Genomic DNA, 26,926 nt, shown 5'->3' with positions numbered 1-26,926 from the left:
TGCCGTCTCATCTGTCTCTAGGGCTGAACTCTTCGCTCAAACTTTCTGTAAGAACTCCACCCTGGACGATTCTGGGCATATTCCTCCTACTCATCCCCCCTCGGACTCCTTTATGCCTGTTATTAAGATTCTTCCAAATGATGTTTTCTATGCCCTCTCTGGCCTCAACTCTCAGAAGGCTTATGGACCTGATGGAGTGCCTCCTATTGTCCTTAAAAACTGTGCTTCTGTGCTGACACCCTGGATAGTCAAACTCTTTCGTCTCTGCCTATCAACATCTATCTTTCCTTCCTGCTGGAAGTATGCCTTTGTGCAGCCTGTGCCTAAGAAGAGTGACCGTTCCAATCCCTCAAACTACCGCCCTATAGCTTTTCTTTCCTGTCTATCTAAAGCTTTTGAATCAATCCTTAACCGAAAGATTCAAAAGCACCTTTCCACTTCTAACCTTCTATCTGATCGCCAGTATGGATTCCGCAGGGGGCGTTCTACTGGCGATCTTCTTGCTCTCTTAACTGACTCTTGGTCATCCTCTCTTAGCCGTTTCGGTTAAACTTTCTCTGTTGCGCTAGACATATCGAAATCCTTCGATAGAGTCTGGCACCAGTCTTTGCTTTCTAAACTGCCCTCTTTCGGATTCTATCCCTCTCTCTGTTCCTTTATCTCCAGTTTCCTTTCCGGCCGTTCTATCTCTGGGGTAGTAGACGGTCACTGTTCTTCCCCTAAACCTATCAACCGTGGCGTTCCACAGGGCTCTGTCCTATCACCCACTCGCTTCCTGTTATTCATCAATGATCCTCTTTCTATAACAAACTGTCCTGTCCACTCATACGCCGACGACTCCACTCTGAATTACTCAACTTCTTTCAATAGAAGACCCTCTCAACAAGAAGTACACAACTCCAGACTGGAGGCTGCAGAACGCTTAACCTCATACCTTGCTATCATTTCCGATTGGGGTAGAAGGAACCTTGTGTCCTTCAATGCCTCAAAAACTCAATTTCTCCACCTATCAACTCGACACAATCTTCCAAATACCTATCCCCTATTCTTCGACAACACTCAGCTGTCACCTTCTTCAACACTAAACATCCTCGGTCTATCCTTAACTCAAAATCCCAACTGGAAACTTTATATCTCCTCTCTCGCTAAATCAGCTTCCTCGAGGTTGGGCGTTCTGTATCGTCTCCGCCAGTTCTTCTCCCCCGCGCAGTTGCTCTCCATATACAGGGGCCTTGTCCGCCCTCGTATGGCGTATGCATCTCACGTGTGGGGAGGCTCCACTCACACAGCTCTTCTGGACAGAGTGGAGTCTAAGGCTCTTCGTCTCATCAGCTCTCCTCCTCCTACTGATAGTCTTCTACCTCTTAAATTCCGCCGCGATGTTGCCTATCTTTCTATCTTCTATCGATATTTCCACGCTGACTGCTCTTCTGAACTTGCCAACAGCATGCCTGCCCTCCTCCCGAGGCCCCGCTGCACACGACTTTCTACTCATGCTCATCCCTATACTGTCCAAACCCCTTATGCAAGAGTTAACCAGCATCTTCACTCTTTCATCCCTCACGCTGGTAAACTCTGGAACAATCTTCCTTCATCTGTATTTCCTCCTGCCTACGACTTGAACTCTTTCAAAAGGAGGGTATCAGGACACCTCTCCTCCCGAAATTGACCTTTCTTTCGGCCGCCTCTTTTGATTTTTTTTTTAGGAGCAGCGAGTAGCGGGCTTTTTTTAATTATTTTTTTGTGTGTGTTCCCTTGAGCTGTCTCCTTTGTTGTAAAAAAAAAAAAAAAAAAATATTGTCACTTCTTGGTTTAAGTAACATGTATTATGTCATTTCGTTTGCCTATTCTCTCATCAACTTGTAAGTTTTCTCAGTCCATGTAGTGACGCTAGTAGCAATCCCTCTTTCCCTCTTCCGGCACCTCTCATTGTTGATGTCTCACTCACATGTGCCATGACGGGGAGAACGCACTGATGGAAAACTAGTCGCTCTTAACAAACCGCTGGAGAGCCCCTCAGTTTATATCGTTTTCCAAAAGCAATCCAGCCCTGTCCCATTCTTGTTTTACTTCCGCTTTCAGTGAAGGATTTGCTTATACATACTGTTATATGCTGCACTTCACCTCTAGGCCCACTCATCTTCGTAGACTTCCGGAAAGCCTTCGACCTCTTTGACCACACCACCGTTATCACCAAAGCCATCAGCCTCCAGCTTCACCCCAACCTGGTGTCCTGGCTCTCTAACTTCCTCTCCCTCAGGAGTCAGGTCGTAAGGCATCAGGGAGCGACCTCCCCCCCTCAGCACCTCACTTGCGGGGTCCCCCAGGAGACCAGGATGGTACCATTATGCTTCCTGATGCTTTTAAATGACGCCATGACGGACACCAGTGCTCGGTGGAAAATGTGGACGACACCACCCTTGCCACCACCATTTACAAAGAAAACCCGGATTACAGCCACCTCCAGCTCCTCCTTGACCGCCTCCACACTTGGACCACCGACAACTAAGTCACCCTCAACACCAACAAGATTACAGTAATGCACATTCACACCTCCTCAGACACCCTCTCCCCTCCCTGTGTCTCCATCGACGGCCGTCCCCTCCAGGTGGATCAGTCTGTCAAGCTCCTCGGCCTCACCATTGACAACAAACTGACGTGGGGCCAACACGTCAGCAGCCTCATAACGTCAGCCACATACCGACTATACCTCCTCCGAAGACTGAAGAAGCTGGTCAGGACACCAGTGCGTGAGCTGGCGAGTGTATACTCCCTCGGCTCACGTACGCGTCCCCAGCTTGGTCATCTTCCCTCAACGCCACTTAACGCCATCAACTCGAGCGGGTGCAGAAACGGGCGGTGCGGCTAATCCTGCATGGGGACCGGTTACACCACCTACCAGGAGGCCCTCCCCGCCCTGCACCTCACCACCCTTCAGTTCGCCACCAAACTCCTCCACCACCCACGACACAGGAACCTGCTCCCCTCGGTAGCTCCCCCTCCCCCGCTACAATGTCCGACACCACAACAAGCTGCTCCCCATACGTGCGCGCACAGACAGATACAAGAAAAGTGCAATACCGACAATAGTGAAAATCCTCAACACATAGACATTTTACCTTTAAGTTAATTTTAAGTTTGTAATTTTAATGATCTCCCTATATAATATAATATGTATATTTTCAGCTCAAGAGCTGCATATTCCTTAATAAACCAGATATTATTATTTATTATTATTATCAAAAGTGCAATATCATTGTTTCCTACTCGAGTTCATTTATTTATAGAAATAAGAATATTTTATAATCTCTTCTCAAGTTGAAATACTTGCACATGTCTTAAGGATTTCTACAAAAAGTTTCGAATCACACTTAGCATTGCTACACTTTCCAGTGAGTTAATATTCATTCTCATTGTGAACGAATGCCAAAGTGGTTTTCTATGGTAAATTATTTTATTTTTATTTTATGAGTTTTACAGAACTTTCAAGTCGTAGAAAGGAGGAAATACAGACGAAGGAAGGCTGCTCCTGAGTTAATATTAACAGGCATGCAAGAATGAGGAATTTGACAGCACAGAGGTGGACGTGTGAAGACTGTCGTGTGTAGGGAGGCCGCAGGAAAGGTAGAGGCATGCAGTTAGCAATTTCAGAGGAGCAGTTAGCCTGAACATGATCGAGGTTTATAAATGGATGAAGGGCTTCAATAAGGGACATATTCATAAGGTTTTGTTGGTAAGAGAACCGGGTAGGACACGAAGTAATGGGTTTAAACTGGATAAATTCAGATTCAACAGGGACATAGTCAAAAATTGGTTTACCAACAGGGTTGTGGAGGAGTGGAATAGGCTTAGCAGTCATGTGGTGAGTGTCAATACAATTGTCACATTCAAAAATAGATTAGATAAATTCATGGACAGCGATACTAGGTGGGGTTAGATACACGGGAGCTGAGGGTCAAAGGAACTGCCTTGTATAGGCCTACCGGCCTCCTGCAGATTCCAACGTTCTTTTGTTCTTATGTTAACATGACGATAAAAAGATAAAAAGTGATGTAACTCTGCGGCGGACTGTCAGAAAGCGGAGGGGAGCTGATGTTGCACGATTTATTGCAAGATGCAGTCGCCGCACTGCAAACAGGATGCACAACTGAGATCGAGGAGCTATCCTAAGGGAAGGGTACCAGTTCTGTAACATGGTGAGAACATAACCAAGAATATGAAATGAGACAGCGATGAGGTGAATGGTTCCTTTAATATCGTGATTGAATAATCGATGAATTCGTCGCTCAGCTCACTGAGGGCGTATTGAGGTATATAAGAACTCTTGCGGGAGATGTGACTTACAGCTTCCACAGGCAGGATGGCGGCCACTTCAGCTCGACTTCTGCTGGTGCTGTGCGCCGTAAGTATATAGAGGCAGAATGGGGTTTTGTTTTGAATTATATTGTGTCTGGAAAATCTACATTACCTCCTACTAACTGACGTACGCATACTTTGCAAGACACGAGTACTGGAGCGAACTTAACCAGTTCAGCCTTGGCAATATCTCTTAACTTGGCACCACGACAGGCGGTGGAGTGGAGCAAACTAAACACATAATTATGTAGTTGAGGCAAACACGACTGAAAATATAAAAAGGAGCTTAGGCTTAGTTATTGCACTCCCAGGAACTGTCATGTGTAGGACGTTTGTCCTCTTGTCTAGACGGGGGCTCGCGTCCCCACCCACCCCCCAACCCCCCACCGCCGCCACAGGCTGGGATTTTCCAGTCACCTCTGAGTGGCCTAAAACTACCCACATGCTGTCCTGAAGACCAACTATTAACCCGGACTCTCGATTCTCTTTCTAAAGAGAGGATCAAAGAAGAGCTCCGCAAGATGGCGCCACTATAAACTCTTGCCTGCGCCATAACGAACTGGGGCCGAGCATCAGGCCCCACCAAGAAAGCCTACCGGCTCCGTAGGCAGAAACCCATGAAAAAAGCTCTACCGTTGAAATTGAAGGTCTGCATGAAAATCATCCACGGAAATGTCTATTATGAATATAACGGTAAGGTGAGGAAGAATGAGTCTTAATAGGGATACCAAGAGGAAATTAAGATTTTAATGAGTAACTGAGCGAAACATAGTGCAGATTATTTTAGGGGAAAGTAACAAAATAAGATAAAGTTAGTGGAAGGGAAAAAAATGGGAATATGAGAGGGAGTAATGGTATGCATGCAGACGATGTGAGGCAGTTAGATATATTTATATAAAGAAGGTACTTTGAGGAGCTGAAGAATGAGAGGATCGGAAACGGAAGTAATTCAACACCTTTAGGATTGGTAGCATGTAGGAGCCGTGCGCAGGAACAGAGTATTATAGAAAGGTGGGGTAAGGAGCGTAGAAGAAAGCATCAGAGTTTGCAAAGTTTGTGTGGTATAACTGCTGAAATGCCAAATTTTTATTTGTCTATTTGTCTACATCTCCGACACCTTGCTCCCTCCCGGGAACTTCCATCCAGGGGGTGGCCGCGGCAGGAGTGTCTCCATCTCTCCCTGTTCTGACACTCCCTCTCGGCACATTCATTCCTGCTACTCCCAACTCTTTCTCTCCCATACTCGCTCACCCATTGATCCACTTCACAGGTGGTCTTCCCCTGACACCCCCTCCCTCAATCCTTCCCTCATACACTCTCTTCACAAATTCATTTTCCTTTATTCTCATCACGTATCCAAACCATCTCAGCGTGCCACGCTTCTCCCACTCAGCCACTCCACAACCTCTCTTCGCTGTTCCGTACCAAACCGCTCATATACCCTTGCATTACTTTCTCCTTCCCATCCTAACACACCACATGCACCTCTTATATAAATCATTTCCTCTCCTCGTATTATCGATTTCTGTGCAGCATTTCATGTCCACGTTTCTGACGCATACGACAGATTTGGCAGGATAATAATGCTCCATATTCCCCCCTTTACCCCCACGCCGACACTTCCTCCTCTCATAACACACTCCAACGCACCTACCACCTGTCTGCCCTTCAATACTGTTTATATATCTATTTATCTATATTTCATGGAGGCATAACTTTCATTATAATATGTTATTGCTTTCAATTTTACTCGTGACAGAGATTATGTGTTTAAATTACACTAGAATTGTGCTCAGTTACGAGAAACCATAGAAATATTACCAGTGTATCAATGAATGCAAAGATAACTCCAGAATGTTTCGTGGGACATATATATATATATATATATATATATATATATATATATATATATATATATATATATATATATATATATATATATATATATATATATATATATATATATATATATAGACATTTTTGACAAGTTGGTGAAAGTGAGTAGGGAAAATCAAGGGTCAAATCAGAAGTTTATTCCTGACTAGTTTCGCTTGGTGCAGCTTCTTCAGAGAATTCCTCTGAAGAAGCTGTATAACTTGTCAAAAAAAAAAAAAAATATATATATATATATATATATATATATATATATATATATATATATATATATATATATATATATATTAGCAAAATAATCGAAGCGTAATTCATAACAACGGTGGGTCTGGCCAGGAAGTCTACGGCGGATTGGCATGGCCCACGGTGCTATGGACTCGCTCAGCCAGAGATTTGGCGTTGTCGATACCTGTGTAGAACGATAAAGATCCGGATCTTCAAGTCCCATGTGATCCCTGTCTTACTCTATGGCTGTGAGACATGGACAGTAATTAGACATTTAGAGAGGCGGATTGATGCCTTTGGTAGTAAGTGCCTACGCAGAATCATGGGATATCGCTGGAATGACTTTGTGTCAAACCGGCGATTACTCCGTGAGACTGATTCGACATATATTACCTGCATAGTCCGTTAACGCCAACTCCGGCTATACGGGCACGTGGCACGCTGCCTAGAAGCCGACCCTGCTCAACGGGTTGTCTCTGTAAGAGACAATCCGAAGTGGAGGAGGCCAAGGGGACGCCCACGAAGTTCGTGATTTGAGCAAGTCGATAGATCTTGCCAGGAAGTACTCAGGATGGGAAGGAGACCTGCATGGAGACTTGCCCAGAGGGACTCCCGGACTTGGCGTCGCAGGGTGGGTGAGGCGACGTGCCCCCCGGCATATGTTCCCATAGATTGATTGATTGAAAATAATTAAAATTGACTAGGCCCACTACTCTCGCTTGAGACACAAAAAGAGTTCCTCCATCAAGTTTGTACCCCTCATGTGGTGATGTTAGGTGCGCCCATTCTCATGGCCGCCTCTTCACGCCCTCTCGCAGCTCTACTACTCCCCTGGTCCACATATATATATATATATATATATATATATATATATATATATATATATATATATATATATATATATATATATTTTTTTTTTTACATGTGGCCTATAGCGCCGGTAGGCTATTCCTTAGGGGCTTGATGGTCGGCCCGAGCCCGTCATGGCGCAGGCAATTGTTTATAGTGGCGCCATTATTATTAGCTCATGCTGCCCCCCGGAGCTCATTCTTGATTTCACTTGCACAGCTTCTTCTAGAGTCCGGGTTGATGGGTGGTCTTCAGGACAGCATGTGGGTAGTCTTACGGCCGTACCATAAGGCAGCCTCCTCGACTATAGAAGCTCTTCAGCCATTTTCTCCTACCATAATCTTCGAGGGGCCCTCTCCGTAAGCGAAGGAAAGGTGTTGACGGCCGAAATTGTTGGAGTCTGGCAAGGGGTCGAGATAGGCACATCTTCGTCAGCCCTTCGCATATTCTATGCGTCAATTCTGCATTTCTCTCATTAGTAAAGTAATAAATGATCCAGGAATTATAATAAAACGTATTTGATCTAATATGAATCCGCAAAAGTTTTTTAAATAAATTATTTAAAATGCTGTTTAAGACTTTAGGGTTGTACCATGATTTTTAACCCTTGCCATGTCAACACACATTCATCAACTCAAGGAGGTAGTCTTTTCCTATGGCTCCGATGGGGCTCGATCACTTTTCTATTGGCCCCTTGCTTGACGGGATGGTAGCGAGGGGCAGAGAAGTGACAGCGCCGGGCACATGTGGACTCCTGGCTCTGTGCGTGGAGAGAGGTGGAAACCATGGCCTTGTGGAAACACGGGCCGCGCAGGGGTGCCAACCCTATCACTCACGCTATGTTCCCAATTAGACCTATATTTGCCTTTCAATCAACCATTTTATTCGTGATTATACATTGAAAAATATGTATGATTACACTAATATATGTAAAATGCTTCAATTATCAATATTTCCGAGTAGAGATGTTTACAGAGGCTACCAACCCAACGCGGAAGAAGTTCTAGCGGAGGAAGGGGCCGAGATAGTACCCGGCAGAGAGGGGACACTGTTTAATTAAGGGAAGAGGAAGAGGAAGGTTTAGAGGCTGCCTAATGGTACGGCCGTCAGGCCACTCGGCGGTGACTGAAAAATCCCAGGTGGTTAGCAGCGGATTCGAACCCGCATCATCCACAACGCGGCGAAAGCGGGCCGGCACGCTAACCACAGCCACCGTTGCTCAAAGCAAGCACAAAAACCTTAACACACTCTTCTTGAGATATACCCATTTTGACAGAGTTCTGAACAACGTCAAATGTGTACATCATTCACTTCGGATCGCCGGTGGACGTGGCAACAGCGCCTTGTTTAGCATGGCAGAGGATAGGCGCAGGTCGGGGCGAGAGGAACGGTTCAATCTACATTTTTCCTCATTTTACGGTGAACTTGAGGCTATCACTGGGAATTCTTCAGTTGATGACCTGGTCCACACTTTCACAGATACAGTGGTGGCTGCTTGGGCATCGTGAGACTGAAGTTTAGCCAAAAAATAACAAAATATTGGAGTTGTTCTGTTTCTTTCCTCCCTGCTTCACGGCCTTGAACTCAGCTCCTTCACAGATCACAGCCAGAGAGAGAGAGAGAGAGAGAGAGAGAGATTTACAACGAAATATACTCATAAGAGAACGCCCGGAATATGCGTTTGCTAGGACGAGGTGAACATTAATGACGATGATGATAGTGTGAAGAAAAAACAAAGAAGCAGAGGATCAGGTGTGGCGGAGGACAGGTTCAGGGTTAAATCCAACTAAAAACGTTCCATGGCAGATGAAGCCTGACTCGCCTTCACGTCATCCGCTTAGTTTGTTTTCATGCTATCCTCAGAGTTGGATAATGCTGTTGTGATATTCATGTAGCTGTTTTCTTTTCAGCTCAGCGTAAGAGGCCAAAACCTACGAAAGAATGATGATGAAAGGTGAGTTATTTATTATAGATTTTTTATTTATTTGTTGGCAAGTGTCTAGTTCTATCCTACTTTATATTGTAAGAGTTAACCAGTATCTTCACTCTCATTCACTCCCTATGTCCTGTGCTTTCATTCTTTTTTTTTATGCCTTTTAAGTATTCGATTCTAGGTCTTGTGTTGTTCAACTTATTAATGCAAGAGTTAACCTGTGTGTGTGTGTGTGTGTGTATGTGTGTGTGTGTGTGTGTGTGTGTGTGTGTGTGTGTGTGTGTGTGTGTGTGTGTGTGTATCAATGAGGGTCTCAACGTGCCATTTGTTGTAGATTGCAGTCCCTTTTCCGCCTGCCCTGAGCGGCACAGCGCCTTACTAACATACCGTGACGACAGGATGCGGTGTGCAGCCGAGGGAAGGTTCGCCCACCCAGACAACCATAAGGCCTATGTCGACTGTGTCCCCGATGTTGAAGGGAATGTTCTTCAAGCGCATGTCGGCTCCTGTAGGGACGGCGTCTTCCACCCCGACCTTAAAAAATGTCTTCCTGCTGGCAAGGTGAGGATTTGCAGCGACACAAAAACTAAGGGTATATTTACGGGCATAGTCTTTTTAACATTTCGACGCCCAAGTATACATGTTGGCAAGGCTGTCTTAGGGGCTTTGGGTATTTCCCGAGGTAAGTTTCAGAACCGTTCGGGTAGTTTGACCATTCTTCTGAATAATGAACTTAAAAAGGCCCTTATTAGAACCCGGTTGATCTCGTTTTCGCCCTTTGGAATTAGCTGATATTTGAGTCGCAAGCATCTGAGTGTCAACCTCAACACAGACTCTGCCTTAATATTGTCTAACACCATCCCTTTTTCTTAGTTCTTTTGGTATATATAATAGGTCGTTCTACTTTCTTTTTTTCCATTTACTTTTATTCGAAACACGTTTACATATTTTCATTAATCCTTTATCACTTCATTGTGTATAATTTCATTATGCAAATATGATTTTTATTTATTTTACTATTTATTTTATTCTTTAGTTGTACGAGAGCCATCCAGTGTAATGTGCAGTCTCAGATGAGTGTACGTTAATGTGCGTATGTCTGCAAGTATTTAGATGTAGATTACGATTATAATTTAGTTGGCGAGTTTTGTAATTGCTTGGAAAGGTGGTATTTTGTTTGCACTTCATTGTCGTTTTTGATAATAATTACATGTCTTGGTCATCTGACGACTCCTAATAATTTTTATAACACTTTTTATCACAGGAAAACCAGAACGCCACTGGCCACCACCGCAGAGGACGAATGATGGCATGGGAAAAGAACTACAACTCTGTTTGCAGCAAGATACGTAACGGCTTTTCCTGTCTCTCATGCAAAACTCTTGTGAACTGCGTCGCTGGGAGAGCATACACTGAAGAGTGCGATGCGGGTTACACCTGCCGAGACAGGAACCCATTTCAAGGCGCTGTCTGTTACCCAAGTAGCCCTGTTCACTGCAGCTGTGGTAACAAAAGAGAACTGCTCCCAGACCCTTACAATCCTCAAGCCTATCTTGAATGCATGTCAGGTGTTCAAGACCCAGTCGTTCGCTTCTGCCACAGGAACATGATATTTTCCAAAAAGACGTATTCATGCCAGTACCCTGAAAACTATGTGGAGTGCAGCAGACGCGGAGTTTTCCCCAACCCCAAGGACTGCACTGAATACTACAAATGCGTACAGACTATTGGAGGACTGCTTCAGTACACGTTTCAGTGTACTTGTGGCTTTCTGTTTAACGAAATAACGGGGCGTTGTGAAGATCCCTGCAGCTATCAGCCACAAAAGTTTACATGTAAGAGGGAAGGCCGTTTCCCGAACCAGTATGACTGTCGCAGTTACTACGTGTGTACTGCCAAGAGCACCCCCCAGACAGGATTTCGGGAAAGTGTGCGGAGATGCCCTCATGGATTCATCTGGAGCACCGGATCGGTGGCTGGCACAGGTCTCTGTAAACCCGGCAACACCTCTCTTTGTGCCCATCACTTGGTTCCAAGGTGTGCCGTTCCTAAGGGACGAAGCTGTGCAGCCACTCCCACTGTGACGACAGGTGACCTTTCCTCTAATACTGTAACTGGAGCACCAAAGTATTGCAATTTTTAAAAATATATCCATATTGTGTAATTATGAAGAATTTAGCATCTGGTCTTTTCTCAGGAGGAAGTTGCATGCAAGGAAGTCCCAACTGTCAGTGTAACTCTGCCACGGGCCAGCTCTCCTGTAGGATGGGACATGTTGCCAACGGAAAGCTCTGCAGAGGTAAGACACTTCTTCCTCTTTTCAATATTACATTCAGGAAGCAGCATGCTGATCCGGAATTATCTATAGAAGTACACACTCGAGTCCACTAACCTCGATTACCCGAATTACAGGCTCCCTGGACGAAGTTCTGAATGATGGACATTCCATTACTTTCGAGAGAGCAGTATAACTTATTCTGTATCAGCTCATCAAATTGCCGATAGATGACCTTCGCGTCGCCAACAAACAACGACGAGCATTGCCTTTAACAACCTCTTGCCCATCGTTCGTTGAATTTCATATTTGTAAAGACATGAAGAGAACTGGGGCCTTCTCTTTTTTTTATTTGCAACTGTTAAAGCCACAGATGCTTGCAGGCAAATAGCAACACTGCCCTTGTCGCTGTAAGGAGAACCAATGATGGTGATATTAGCGCTTGCTGGGGAGACTGGTATTGCTAAACGTGAAACCTAGCACACACAGGACTATTATATAATGAATGAACTGTTACGGGCAGTTACTGGAAGATGCACTATCCCCCTACTTTAATGCATAGACCCAGCAACCACCCACCCACCCCCTGCCTTTTTTTATTTTTTACGTTCTAGCCTGTAGCGCCGGTAGGCTTTCTTTAGAGGCCAGGTGGTCGGCCCAAGCCCGTCATGGCGCAGGCAAGTGTTTATAGTGGCACCATCTATTCTTGGCCCAGGCTGCCCCCGGAGCTCATTCTTGATTCACTTGGACAGTTCTTCTGGAGTCCGGGTTGATGAGTGGTCTTCAGGACAGTATGAGGGTAGTCTTAGGCCACTCGGCGGTGACTGAAAAATGCCAGGTGGTAGCGGCGGATTCGAACCCGCGTCGTCCGGAACGCGGCGAACGCGGGACCCGTACGCTAACCACTCAGCCACCGCCGTCCCTTAGTAACACCATGGCATTGTCATTGCAATGTTCTTTTCAGCTGCATTTTTATGATACACATTTTTTCTCCCTTTTCCTCAAGTGTTAATTTAAATCACATCAAGACAACACTAGATCAATCACTGATTTCCAATATGCTAATACCAGAGAATTTATTTATAGCGTCATTATTTGTTTTACACCAAGGGAGGCAGCTCAGGGGCAGAAAAAAGTCCGGAAGGGATACAACGCTGCGGCGAAATGCAAGAGGTAGAAAACTGTCAGTAACCGGAAGGGAGTTGATGAGACGAAGAGCCTTTGACTCTACTTTGTCAAGCAGAGCTGTGTGTGTGTGTGTGTGTGTGTGTGTGTGTGTGTGTGTGTGTGTGGAGCCCGACCCAAACATGAGATGCATACTCCATACGCGGGCGGACAAGGCCCCAATATATTGACATCATCTGAGAAGGGGAAACTAACTGAAGACGATACAGAACGTTTACTGATGGGACGTCCAGTTAGCGTGAAACACAGCAGTATTGTTATGTTGCGCCTAGTCGTGAGTTTTAAAGCTCTTAATTAAAGTAAAAAGTTCGCGCACCAGCACGGCTTGTATCAAGACAGTGCAGTGTGCTATTATTTCACGCAAGCGTTTCACTGATAACAACACTCGTCGTTTTGCCCGCCTGTCATCCCCAAAAAGTCCAGGAGGTGTATGAAAGCTTTTTTTCTTTTTCTACACTAACACCAGCCTCAACTCCATCAACAGCACCGCCAACCACCTCGCCAACAACAGCTTCGACCACAACTCCAACTACTACGACCACTACTACCACAACCCGAGGTACCACAATTCCATCGTCAACCACCAAACCTACAACAAGACCGTCAACCACCTCAACCTCAACCACAACTCCATCGTCAACCACCAAACCTACAACAAGACCGTCAACCACCTCAACAACAACCTCAACCACAACTCCATCGTCAACCACCAAACCTACAACAAGACCGTCAACCACCTCAACAACAACCTCAACCACAACTCCAACTACTACCACAACCCGAGGTACCACAACTACATCGACAACCACCAAACCTACAACAACTACTACAAAAGGTGTGTGATGCATGTAACAGAATGCTTTGAAATCACAAGTTATATAACCCTCAACGGTTTGGTCTTTTCTTGGCATCTCGCACAATGTCTCCAGTCTGTTCTCTTCGCATAGACAATGACGTGCTTAACAGCGCTCCTCTACCTCGTGACGCATTTTCATGCATGATCATTTGACACCAATGTTGCCTAAATTTACGTTTCATACAGCTCAAATTCACTGTAAACCCTCTTTATGACATGCCTCGATGCTTTAACTCTGCATTGATGTAGTTCACATATGCACGTGGAAGTCTAATATTATCTATATTTTCTCATTTTGTTTTCTATATTTGATGTCTTTAATGCCAGTAGGCTCTTTTGTTGGGACTGATGGACGGCCCCATCCCGTTAGTGGCGCGGGGATTGTATTTTAATGGCTGTCATGATATATGAATCTTGCTTGGACCACGATGCCACCCTCCCCCTTAGTGCTCCTCTTATCCAAAGTCGCTTTAGTTGAAGTTAATTGATGATCTGGACAGCATGCGGGTAATCTTCAGCCACTCGGCGATGGTTGAAAATTGCCAGCTGCTTGCGGTGGGACTTTAACCCTCCATCCAGGTATAAGGGATCACAAAGCCCATGCGCTGACCGGCTATAAAAGAGATGCATCAAGTGATACCGATTAACCAGTATGCTGTTTGCTAGTTATATTTTTAAAAAAATCGTACATACACCATGCAGAGGCTTTATGGGATCTCTAAATTCTCCTCCTCCAGAACTAACAGATGTTCCTAATGCACCTTTTGTGTTGTCGTCGAGATGTTTCCACAGCTGATTTAATTAGGGTTCCCAGTTCCCTCATACCATGTAACAATTATTAACCTTCTTAGCAGTAAGCATACAATTACATTTCCTCATCATAACTTTAAATTATGAAAGGAAGAAGTGTGAGCATGGAGGTAAAGAGGGGAATAAGAAACAGATTATCCTGCCAACTCTGTCATATGCATCAAAGACGTGGACATGCAATGCAGCACGGCAATCGAGAATACGTGCAGTGGAAATGAATTATATGAGAGGTGCATGTGGTGTTTCAGGATGGGATGGAGAAAGTAGTGAAAGCATATATGAGCGGTTTGGAATGGGTGTGACAGCATAAGGAGTGGAGTGGTGGAGTGGATGAAGCGTGGTGCGTTGAGATGGCTTGGACACGTGATGAGAATGGGGGAGAATGAATTCGTAAAGAGAATGTATGAGGGAAGGATTGAGGGAGGGGGTGTCAGGGGAAGACCACCTGTGAGGTAGATCAATAGGGTGAGTGAGTATAGGAGCGAAAATGTTGGAATTAGCAGGATTGAGTGTGCTGAGAGGGAGTGCCAGAACAGGGATAGATGGAAACACTTCTGCAGCTGCCACCCCCTGGTGGGAAGTTCCCGCGAACGAGCAGGGCGTCGAAGATATAGATAGATAGATAGACTTTAAAATACAATCACCTGTATCATGTTTTATCTTGCCCACATAATTTATTTCCTTTGGCATTGTTTAATGGGGATTTTTTTACGACCTATCTAACTCGGCAAATGTAACCCGACCATTTGCCACCACAGCACCGCCGCTGGAATGTTGGATAGGCTGGCAGCGTTTTGGATCTGCGTGCTACCTTTTTGATAGCACGTCCAGCCGTAATTGGGATCAAGCTCGCAGCTATTGCAGGACATACGGAGGGGACCTCGTCAAAATTACGAGTCAAGGGGAAAACCAGTTCATCGGACGTAAGATTCAATAAGCTGTTTCATTAAAAATCTTAAATTATAAATCTGAATGACAGTAGGTTATCACCAATTTCAAATAAGTATATTAGAATATTAATGACATAACAATTTTGGTTATATACAAATAATGCTATTTGAGTCAGTTATTTCTGAAATTTTGTTTTATAGACTTGAAAAACTATCCCCTGCTCATACGTTTAATCTTTCTTGGGTTTCCAGAAAACATTAAAAATAAAGTCTGGATTGGTATCAATGACCAAAAAAATGAGAACGTGTTCGTGTGGACCGATGGCTCAAGACCAGGATACACTGCGTAAGTTAAACAATAATTCAACACTTCTGTTTTAAGCCATTATCTTCACACTTGCCAATGATGTTTCCTTATCCTTCTTACCTCCATCCCTACGCTGCCAATTTTTTTAAAAAATTTCCTGCCGACTCAATTATGTTGCTGTTCAGGCAGCACTTAACATTCTAGCTGCTTTCCCACTAGCTTATATTACCTTTGAGGCAACATTTTATGGCAATGCACTTCACATTAGTGTTTACACGCAGGTTCTGCCAATGTTGGTGTTTCTGTAGCAGGGAGTCAATTAGCACAAACTTTACCAAGGTGTGGCAGTCCGTCGAAGATAGTTGCTTCCTCGAGCAGTATTTCCAGGCAAATGTTTGTTTTCTAGGTCTACAAAAAAGGGGGTTGTGTTGCATTTACACTAAAATTAACTTTACACAGTCTTACTGTGAGCTAGTGAGAAATCAGCACACAGAACCCTCTTGTGCGTTTTTCTGCCAATCTGAGCCAAGGCAAGATGCAGCTATAAGCCGACTCCTCAAACAGCCGAATCATCTTCTAGCATCCGGCCTCAACATAGTCATGGTTTGAGAAATAGAGCAGCTCCATGCAGCCCAATACATTTCATACATTCTACTCTTCCTGGCGTTTAGATTACATATATTATATTACATATATGCCTGCTGGTGGAATTCACTCGTGAAAGTCAAAACAATGTTTTGCTAGGGATTATATCTTACAAAATATAGCAGTTCAAATGATTGATTACACAAGGTTGCACATTTGATGACAAAAATATGGAGCGGCAGAAAGGAACATTAGATGGGTTCCAAGTCAAGTCCCTTAATATCAGTTTCATATTACATCCATAAAGTCAAAGAAACTATAGGTTGATACTGTAGAACATGAAATCCTTTGAATAAACATACCGATTTAATTGGAAGCCGCTGTAGCCTAGTTAGTAGAGACTCGGGCTCATGGGCGAGACGACCTGGGACCATATTTTTAAATATTTCGGCGCCCAACCAAAGCTTTCGTAGTAGCCCAAGATAAAGCTTTCGTAGGAGTTTTGGGCATTTCCTGGGGTAGTTTAATGACCCTGGTGGTAGTTTGATCCTTATTCTGTACCATGAACGTGGAAAACACTCATGGAAACCAAGTTAATCTCCTTTTCGGCCTTTGGGAATAGTTGACATGAGAGGCTGAGAATACCGACCCTGTGTTCGATTCTCTTTCCCAGCAACTGTTGGAGGGATTGTCTGTGCTTCCCGTTGACCCCTGATACTCGTTCTTCGTTAACCGTACCTCGTTGATTCATGATGCAGGCGATCACATATCATCATCATCACCTATTGACAAAAGAAGAACCTGAATCTTTCAAACGCAGCGTGCCTCTCCACGTTATCTATGGAACACTTTTTATTCCATAAGCTGACGTGAAGGTGATTGGTAAATATTCTACTCCTGACCAACCTCACATATAATAAATAAAAAAATGTGTGCAACAAAACCGCAGCAGGAAGGAGCAAAGGCACGCAGATAGCAAGATAATATGGCAGTATCGATAGACTATAGAAAAGGGAGGAAATTTTGCTGCTGATGAGACAAAAGCTGCTTGTGGAACTGTCCTCAACATTATAAAGTTAGCATCTGGGAGAGGGGTTATAACTGGCCATTATTTATAGTCATGCTTTTTTTTCTTAATTAAGGGAAGGAGGAAGCTCAAGGGCGCCAAAGCAATTAATGCTCGGTTGAAGCTTCCGAGGTAGAGAAGCCCGAGTCATTCAGAGGCGTCTTGATACTCCACTCTTGAGGGCAGTTACAGGATTAGATAGAAAAGTCTGTTGGAAAAGAAATTATTTAATGAACAATAAGAAGAGTGTGAGACAACAGAGCCTTGCGAAACACCACGATGTATAGGTTTAAGAGTAGTACAGTTACCATCTACTACAGCAGAGACGGACAGACCTGAGGAAAACTGGGGATTAAAGTACATAGAGAGGGATAGAATCCGTAAGAGAGTAGTTTAGGAAGCATAGATTTGTGCCAGACTGTCCAAAGCTTTCGAAATATCCAAGCCGCAAGTTTCACCCCAACGGCTAAGAGAGGATGAGCTGGAGTAAGTTAGGAAAGCAAGATCATTATAAGAAGGACCCTTTCGGAATCCGCACTAGTGATCAGAGAGGTCAAAAGTTGATAGATACTTGAAAAATTTCCTGTGAGGGATAGTTTCAAAAGGTTTATAAGAAAAGAAAGCAAAAATTTAGGGTGATACTTTGAAGGATTAGAGCTGCCACCCTTCTTAGGCACAGGTTACATGTACACATACTTCCACAATAGGTGATCATGCACAAATGGGGCACGGTGCTTCACTCTCCCGCCGCCTCCACCCCCTCCACGGTTCCACCGAGCAAGGCCAAAAGCAGTTACCTTTCCCTCTCCGAGCCACTCTTGGCAGGACCGATCAACCTGCCCTAGCCATGAGTTGCTTGGGGAACTTCGTCTCTTCCACTCAGCGTTGTCTCGTACATAAACAATCCTATGAACAAGATGGACGTCCGGTAAGCGTGCCGCGTGCCCATATAGCCGGACTTGGTGGTCCCGGACTAGGCTGGTAAGAAGCCTCTGTTCAATTTTACGAAGCAGTCGCTGGTGTACCACGAAGTCATTCCAGCAATACCCCGTGATCCTGCGAAAGCACTCGATAGCAAAGGCATCATCATGCCTCTCCAAGTCACTATTTAATATCCATGCCTCACAGATGTACAGTAAAACAAGGAGCACAAACGATTTAAAGATTCGAATATTTGTCCCCCCCCCCTGCAATAATATCAATAACCGAGCGAGTTCATAATACCGTGGGCCAGGCCAATCCATCCAGTAACTTACTGGCAAGACCCACCATTGTTATGCGGTACACTACCAAAGTGTGTGTGTAAAGGTTGTGCCAGGGGTGACCTATGCGGAGAGTAGTTTCGTGTCATACAGCACTATGAGAGCCATCACCATGACATCTAGCGAATCCGCCAAGAGCAGAGCATCATCAGCAAAAACTAGTTCTCTGATTTTCAGGTGGCCAACAGATGCCCCGCAGCGATTTGATCAATAATTATGCCTAATACACAGCCTATGCCTGTGTTAAAAAGTGGTGAAGTTAGGACGCACCCCTGCCTCACTCCTGAATTAGCAGGGAAGAAGCCGGAAACGTCTTCCTCACACTTCACAGCACTCTCAGTTCCGAAGTGAAGGCCAGTCATCAGGTCAATAATCCTCGCAGGAATCCCACAGTTCCGGAGAATGTTCTTAAGTGTTTAACGATGCATTGTCAAAAGTCTTCTTGAAATCAACATAGGCTGCGAATGACTTCTATCGAAGCTCACGTCGGCGTTCATCAAGGACGCGAAGTGTTAGGAACCGTTCAATTATTGACTTACCAGTCGTGAACCCAGATTGCTCAGGTCTCTGAAACTTAAGCATCAGCAGTAGGTGAGCAAGTACTTTGCATGCTCACTGAAGTGTTATTTCACTGTAATCGTTGTAGTTCTTTCGGTCCTCTTTCTTTGCCAAACAGGGACAACAGACCCCTTTTCCATTCAGGAGGAGTGGCACCGGAATGTTGCACGGCATACAGCACCGCGCGAGACCCATTGATCATGGCTTCATCCTAGGCTTTCAGAATATCTGTGCAGATATTACAGATCCCAGATCCCTTCAACTTCCTTACAGCCTCTCATCTCCGCAAGAGAGGGTAGGGTTTAATGTATTGGTGGATCAGCACCGCCATCTGTAACCAGCCAGAGGGAACTCTCCGCTTGGCGCTTTGCCTTGTATAACTGCCCTAAGTAGTCGGCCCAACGATCCTGTACCTACCCACATCTGATAACATTTGCACATCAGATGTTAGGATAGTACTGGACTGTGATATGGGTTTGGAGCTGGGCTTCTTTACAACTCGGAAGGCAGGATTTCATGTCGTTGCATTAAGACAACCCTCTACCTCCTCAGCGGGACACCTAACATACCTGTCTTTATCCCTCCTCAGAAGCAGTGACAGTCTGTATCGGTACGAATCCCAAGTCAGCACAACCTTCCACTACATTCCCCAGTATATATATATATATATATATATATATATATATATATATATATATATATATATATATATATATATATATATATATATATATATATTTTTTTTTTTTTTTTTTTTTAATGGTGGTGTAGTGGGCAGGCAAGCAAACCGCCAAATATTCTCTCTCTCTCTCTCTCTCTCTCTCTCTCTCTCTCTCTCTCTCTCTCTCTCTCTCTCTCTCTCTCTCTCTCTCTCTCTCTCTCTCTCGCGTGTCAGACGAAGAGAGAGAGAGAGAGAGAGAGAGAGAGAGAGAGAGAGAGAGAGAGAGAGAGAGAGAGAGAGAGAGTGCACGCTCACACGTGACATCAAAGTCTCGACTCTAGATAATACGTCTCGTCTTCTCTCTGCTGTTAGTATTTTGTAGTGATATCTTGGTTTAACATGTGTTACATACACATGCTACATTTATTTTCACCTCTTAATTATGAATAAAGCCTCCCTTACACTTCCTGAATAGCAGTGAACCTCTCCGCCACTCACACCCGAACACGACGAACACCGTTCATTCACAACAACACCTGAGTAGTACTACTGCGACGTTGACGGTTGGAGGGAAGGCTTACCACAGTGGGTACAGGAACTCATTTCCGCAGCTGTACCAGAGCCTTCGCACTCCTGCTAACCATGATCTTTTTTTTATTTCTGCCCGGAACCGTCCCAAATCTATTCTTCAACTTACTAAAACCTCTTTCATAAATAGAAAATGTGAAACCTTGCTTTTTGTAATTCTTCCCGTGACTTCTGGCACCTAGCCAAAAATATATCCTCCAATTTCACTTCTCCCTCTTTCCCTTCTCTCCTTAACCCTGACGGCAGCAGCGCCGTCTCATCTATCTCTAAGGCTGAACTTTTCTCTCAAACTTTCTGTAAGAACTCCATCCTGGACGATTCTGGGCATATTCCTCCCACTCAATCAATCAGTCAATGGGGGCATACGCCAGGGTGCGCGTCGCCTCGCCCACCCTATGACGCCAGGCCCGGGAGTCCCTCCGGGCGAGTCTCCATGCAGGCCCCTTCCCAACCCGAGTACATCCCGGCAGGACCTATCGACTTGCTCAAGCCACGAACTCCGTGGGCGCTCCCTTGGCCTCCTCCACTCAGGATTTTCTCTTACAGAGACAACCCGATGAGCAGGATCAGCTTCCGGAAAACGTGCCACGTGCCCGTATAACCGGAGTTGGCGTTGACGGACTATGCAGGTAATATATGTCGAATCAGTCTCACGGAGTAGTCGCCGGTTTGACACAAAATCATTATAGCGATATTCCATGATTCTGCGTAGACACTTATTACCAAAGGCATCAATCCGCCTATCCAAGTCCCCCATTTAGTGTCCATGTCTCACAACCATAGAGTAAGACAGGGTGCACAAGGGACTTTAAGATCTGGATCTTTGTCCTTCTACACAGAAATCGACAACGCCATATACTCGTGTTGAGCGAGTCCATAACACCGTGGGCCAGACCAATCCGCCGTAAGACTTCCTGGCCAGACTCACCGTTGTTATGAACTACGCTACCAAGATACGTGAAACTTTCCGAGATCTCAACGTCCTCGCCACACGCATGAACAGACTGTACTGTTTCATCCAGCAAGCCTCCAAACACCTGTACCTTGGTCTTGGCCCAAGAGACCTGGAGTCCCAAGGGCTTCGCCTCCTCGTGCAGTGCCTCGAGAGCCATCACCAAGACCTCCAGCGACTCCGCCATGATTACTGCATTATCAGCAAAAACAAGGTCAGTGACCCTGGTATTGCCGATGGATGCTCCGCAGTGACTCTGGTCCACAACTCTGCCCAGTATCCAGTCAATATAAGTGTTGAAAAGCGATGGGGCAAGAACACAGCCCTGCCTCGCTCCCGCATTCACGGGAAAAGCTGGACAAGCCCCCCACACACTTCTCAGCACTCTCTGTCCCAGAATACAGGCCAGTCAGCAGACCAATATTCCTTGCAGGAATCCCACGCAGTCGCAGAAGATCCCAGAGTGCCTTACGATGCACTGAGTCAGACGTTTTATTAATTGAGATCGACATAGGCTGCAACCATCCCTTGTCGAAACTCACGTCGGCGCTCCACCAGTACGCGAAGCGCTAGGATACGGTCAGTTGTTGACTTGCCAGGCGTGAACCCAAACTGTTCAGGTCTCTGCAGCTTCAGCAGCTGGCTGCGAATTCGCATCAGCAATAGGTGGGCAAGTACCTCGCCTGGCACACTGAGCAGTGTAATACCACGGTAGTTGTTGCAGCCCTGGCGGTCCCCTTTCCCTTTCCAGATAGGGACGACCAACCCCCTCTTCCAGTCAGGAGGAATGGTACCGGACTGCCATACGGCAGTCAAGACCGCATGCAACCCGCGGATCATTGCCTCACCTCCAGCTTTGAGCACCTCCGCACTGATGTTACAGGTTCCAGGTGCCTTCCCACCCCTCAACTTGGCCACAGCCTCTCTGACCTCGCCCAGAGAGGGTGGGCTTTCGTCAATGGGTGGGTCAGCATCCGCCACCAGCAACCCAGCAACTGGAAGCTGCCCACGTGGAGGGTCCGCCATGTACAGCTGCTCAAAGTACTCAGCCCAACGAGCCCTCTGCCCATCCATGTCCGACACAAGGCAGCCGTCAGCTGTTCGGATAGCGCTCACCTGAGAGGGAGACTTAGAGCGGAGCTTCTTCAGGGCTCGGTAAGCAGGTCGAAGGTCATTCTCATTTAAATGGCCCTCGACTTCCTCAGCGAGACCCCTGACATACCTCTCCTTGTCTCTCCTCAGGAGAGCTCTGGTCCTACGTGACAGAGCCCTGTGTTGGTCCCAGTTCCCAGCTAGTCTGGCAGCGCGACTCTCCTCAATATTCTCCAGCGTCTCCACCGAGGCAAAGCCACTCCTAGATATCAGGCACTCTCCAATGCACTCCTTGGCAGCTTGCAGAGTCTCACGTTTGAAGGTATCCCACAACTCTACAGGGTCCTCCAGGGTGCCAAGCACTTCGAACCGATTTGAGACTGTCACTGCATACTCCTGAGCACATGAGAGGTCCTTCAGCCTCCGAGATGGAACACAGTAGTGTTGCATCTCGAGATTCTTCTTGACCTGACATGAAACTTGAGTGTTGCAACAACAAACCTATGATCAATTCCAAAGAAATCAGCACTCAGGAAAACCCTGCAGTTCTGAAAGATCCTCCAACGATTACTTACGAGAATGTGGTCAGTCTCTTTAGCTATCCCGTCGGCATTGCTATATCAAGTCCAGCGGTGCAGTTCTGGTCTATGTTACCAGGGACCCGCAATTTTCAACCTCCTGGATCTTGCAAAATTCAGGTGGAGAGAGCTGGTACCAGATCCATGAGGACCAACGCATAGTTCAAAGCCAACCCCCCATATATATATATATATATATATATATATATATATATATATATATATATATATATATATATATATATATATATATATATATATATATATATATATATATATATATATATATAAACTCGGCAATGCAACGAAATATTCATAAAAAAAATTGAATTCAAACAAATAAAAAAAGAAATTGAAAAAATTCATGCATCACGGCATATTGCCTAGTTTTAACCACATCCTGTCGTCTACACTTGGCGTGCCTTACCCACATTTTCTTAGAAAATGTTTCCACACTTGGGCCACCTGATCTCACTCTCCAGCATTCTCTAATTGATTTCGGTATGCTGCCGAGTTATCTCCATATCTCGTGGTTTACACTCGTCAAGGCTTGCCCGCGCTATTCCCGTATTAAAAACATGTACCCTCACTCTCCCTGCTCGTTCCTCAAACACCCACGTGTTATCTGCTTGGACTACATGACTGCAGCAGCCCCATCATTTGCATGTGTTAATTTAAGCTTTTACTGCTGCTGTGTAGTGTATGTAGTGTTTTAAAATTTTTGACTATATGCAATAGGGGAAGGGAATGAGGATTTGTATAACTCAGAATACTGAATAACTCAGCAAAACTGGGAGCCCCTATCATGCCGAGTTATAAAGGTTTTACTGTATATATATATATATATATATATATATATATATATATATATATATATATATATATATATATATATATATATATATATATATATATATATATATAATATGTATAATGTTTGCATTTCGTCATAAATGTGTGTGATCTCCAGGTGGGAGAAAGGACAACCCGACGACTTTCTAGGTGAAGACTGCGTCGAGATGTGGACGAAAAGCTTCGGGTGGAATGATATCCCGTGTACCCACAAACTCGGGTAAGTTTTGAAAGAATCGGTACAGTAAAGGTGATTTTTAAAAAAAAGCAAGGCCACAACTCAAGGCAGATAAGCAGGTGGTGGTTGTGACACCAGTGATTGTAATAGTTATGGTAGTAGTGGTGGTGGCCTAGTTGTTCTTGATCATAAGAACATACGGAGACTGGAAGAGGCCTAATGGCCTACACGGGGCAGCTCCAGATTCCCCCCACTACCACCTGTCATCCTCGTCCATGTAGCTTACCTATCCAGTCTACTCCTAAAAGAAACTATCGTCCCTGCACTCACCATGTGATTGCTGAGTCTATTCCATTCCCCCACCACCCTATTACTAAACCAATGCTTGCCTATTTCCCTACTAAATCTATACTTTTCCAATTTATATCCATTACTGCGTGTTCTATCCTGTTGGCTAATTCTCAGTACTTTACTTATATCGCCTTTGTTGTAACCCTAGACCCATTTGAATACTTCTATCAGATCTCCCCGCACACTTCGTCTTTCTATTGAATGTAAGCTGAGATGTTGCAGCCTATCTTGATATGGGAGGTTCCTCAGCCCATGAGTCATCTTGGTCATCCTCCTCTGAACTGGTGCAGTTCACCCAGCTGTTCATCCTCCCTTTCGGGCTATAGTATTTCCACGAGAAATTGGCGGGTGGGGTGGTGGCGGCTGCAGGGTCAGCCCCGCCCCGCACCTTGCCGCACACTCTCAACACCTCTCCCTTCCTCTCATATGTCAGCTATTTTCTACCTTTAAATTAATTTAATTAAATAATTGGATAATCCAATAAGGTCATATAGTGTTAAGATTGTTTCGTTTTTAGGATAATAACAAAGATTTTGTATAAATACCACGACACTTGACAGTGTTGTATTCCAACGTTGTCACTGTGTTCAACCTGAGCCAGGTCACTTCCCTCAAGGTCACGTACCAGGATGGAAGGCTCAGCGTGTGTCCCGCCTCTCCCAGCTCTCACTACTGCAGCACGGCCCGGCTTCTTCGGGGACGAGAATACAGGCTGTCCTGGTGACCTCTGCGTCATGCAATCGTGGTTCAGTTTAACGCAAACTCTTTCAACATTTCTTTCACTAACATTAGTGGCTCTCGCTGTTCTTGCAGTTACTCTTGCGGTTGGTATGATAAATCCTCTGTTGGCTTTCTCGTCTAAAAAGAATTTGTTTACATTGTGAATAAGTTCTTTCTCGCGGCTGTGTAGCCACGACTAAGGCGTGGAGAGGCAGGGAGAGGGAGAGCTGGGAGAGGCGGGACACACGCTGAGCCTTCCATCCTGGTACGTGACCTTGAGGGAAGTGACCTGGCTCAGGTTGAACACAGTGACAACGTTGGAATACAACATTGTCAAGTGTCGTGATATTTATACAAAATCTTTGTTATTATCCTAAAAACGAAACAATCTTAACACTATATGACCTTATTGGATTATCCAATTATTTAATTAAATTCATTTAAAGGTAGAAAATAGCTGACATATGAGAGGAAGCGAGAGGCGTTGAGAGTGTGCGGCAAGGTGCGGGGCGGGGCTGACCCTGCAGCCGCCACCACCCCACCCGCCAATTTCTCGTGGAAATACTATAGCCCAAAAGGGAGGATGAACAGCTGGGTGAACTGCACGCCGAATGCCCGGGCAGGGGTTCGAACTCGGGTCCGCGGATTCGCAGCTAGGAACGCTAACCGGTTGGCTACGAGGGCGTGCAACATGATGGTGTACAGTTATCTTAAGGCAAAAATATTGTTATGCAAGACTTAACGAAAAGGAATCAGCGTTCAGTTATGACAAACACGCGAATGATTCAAGACAAATAACATGCAAAAAATTATTTTTATTGAAATACAAAAGTGTCACGGCGTCAGTTTTAGGCAACGGATGCTGGGTCTCCCATATAAATTAATGGTGTCTTTCACAACCACCAGTGGCGAGCCACCATGGCATGGCTCAGAATATAGACGCAGTCACAAAGCTTTAGTTAATGCCACACGAATGTGTTCCATGCGCGAGTGTTCAGAGAAACAAATGTATTTGACTTCTTGCCACGACAATACATAGAATACGCACGCACAGGCCTAGAGACTAGTCTGAGATTACATGTATTCAGAAAACTTATCATGGGCACCAAAACATGTTCTATATAATTAATTCCATGAGTTAAAATGGAACACAATTCGATGGATGTATGGATATCCGTGGGGTATGAATAATAGAGGTATATGCAGTAAGCATTATTATTGGTATATATGACGCTAATAATCACATAATCTCTGTTGTGCAGAACTGTGTGCCAAAGACCAGCGCATGGGGCTGCATAAGCTCAGGGTCAAGACTCAGGACAAGCCTCGCCCAGCGGCTACAGCCATCACCTGCAGCCGGTGGAGGGAGGCAGCAGCTCCTGTCAAAAAGGTTACTTCATCGTAGGCTTGAGTGTGACAACTGCCACTGTGCACTTACTGAAGCTTTGGCTTGGAAATAATATAACATGTTACTCGTCCTGGCTTATTATATTTACTGGAAACCTTCGTTGCAGACATATATGTAATCTGTTTAATAAGTTTATCTACATGTACGCCTTCATGCATTTAGCTTATGAAAAAAAATGTAAATTGATAAATAGATAAATAGTATACCATTTATCATGTTACCATGCTATCCTGAGGGCATCTGGATGCATCAAATTCACTATTGTTTATGAGGAAGAGATTGTATGCATTTTTTTTTTTACAATTGACAAATCTGCTTGAATTATGGAGAAATACAAACCAAAGATCTGTTTTTGGCGGTAGTTTCTCTTGTAGCATGGCGTAGTTCAAATCACACACCAGCAGGACGCTGAATCCTCGCCTGATCCGCTTGGGGAAGGCGTAAGCAAATTAGTGATCGGTGAGCTTATCATAACTTCGTAACTGCAATTCCTCTG

General features: G+C 44.9%; 1 protein-coding gene across 1 annotated transcript; it reads left to right on the top strand.

Annotated features, from left to right (window-relative positions):
• The first annotated feature begins 9,238 nt into the window (after positions 1-9,238).
• On the top strand, positions 9,239-26,699 carry LOC126991419 (spore coat protein SP96-like). The gene is made up of 9 exons (XM_050850190.1): positions 9,239-9,277; positions 9,655-9,817; positions 10,521-11,346; positions 11,454-11,555; positions 13,201-13,551; positions 15,141-15,305; positions 15,525-15,618; positions 23,892-23,993; positions 26,285-26,699. The coding sequence occupies exons 2-9, from the start codon at positions 9,656-9,658 to the stop codon at positions 26,319-26,321; spliced, it is 1,839 nt and encodes a 612-aa protein (XP_050706147.1). The 5' UTR covers positions 9,239-9,277; position 9,655; the 3' UTR covers positions 26,322-26,699.
• Positions 26,700-26,926: the final 227 nt, after the last annotated feature.

Source organism: Eriocheir sinensis, chromosome 7 (assembly GCF_024679095.1).
Source record: "Eriocheir sinensis breed Jianghai 21 chromosome 7, ASM2467909v1, whole genome shotgun sequence".
NCBI classification, from domain to species: Eukaryota; Metazoa; Arthropoda; class Malacostraca; order Decapoda; family Varunidae; genus Eriocheir; species Eriocheir sinensis.
Note: the sequence above shows the minus strand (reverse complement) of the source record. Positions and strands in the feature narration are given on the sequence as shown.

Excerpts from the sequence above, each read along its gene's own strand:
- LOC126991419 (XM_050850190.1), top strand. The coding sequence starts at position 9,656 with ATGCGGTGTGCAGCCGAGGGAAGGTTCGCCCACCCAGACAACCATAAG. Across the intron at positions 11,556-13,200 it reads CAACGGAAAGCTCTGCAGAG|CACCGCCAACCACCTCGCCA; the intron begins GTAAGACACTTC and ends CTCCATCAACAG. Across the intron at positions 23,994-26,284 it reads CCGTGTACCCACAAACTCGG|AACTGTGTGCCAAAGACCAG; the intron begins GTAAGTTTTGAA and ends TCTGTTGTGCAG.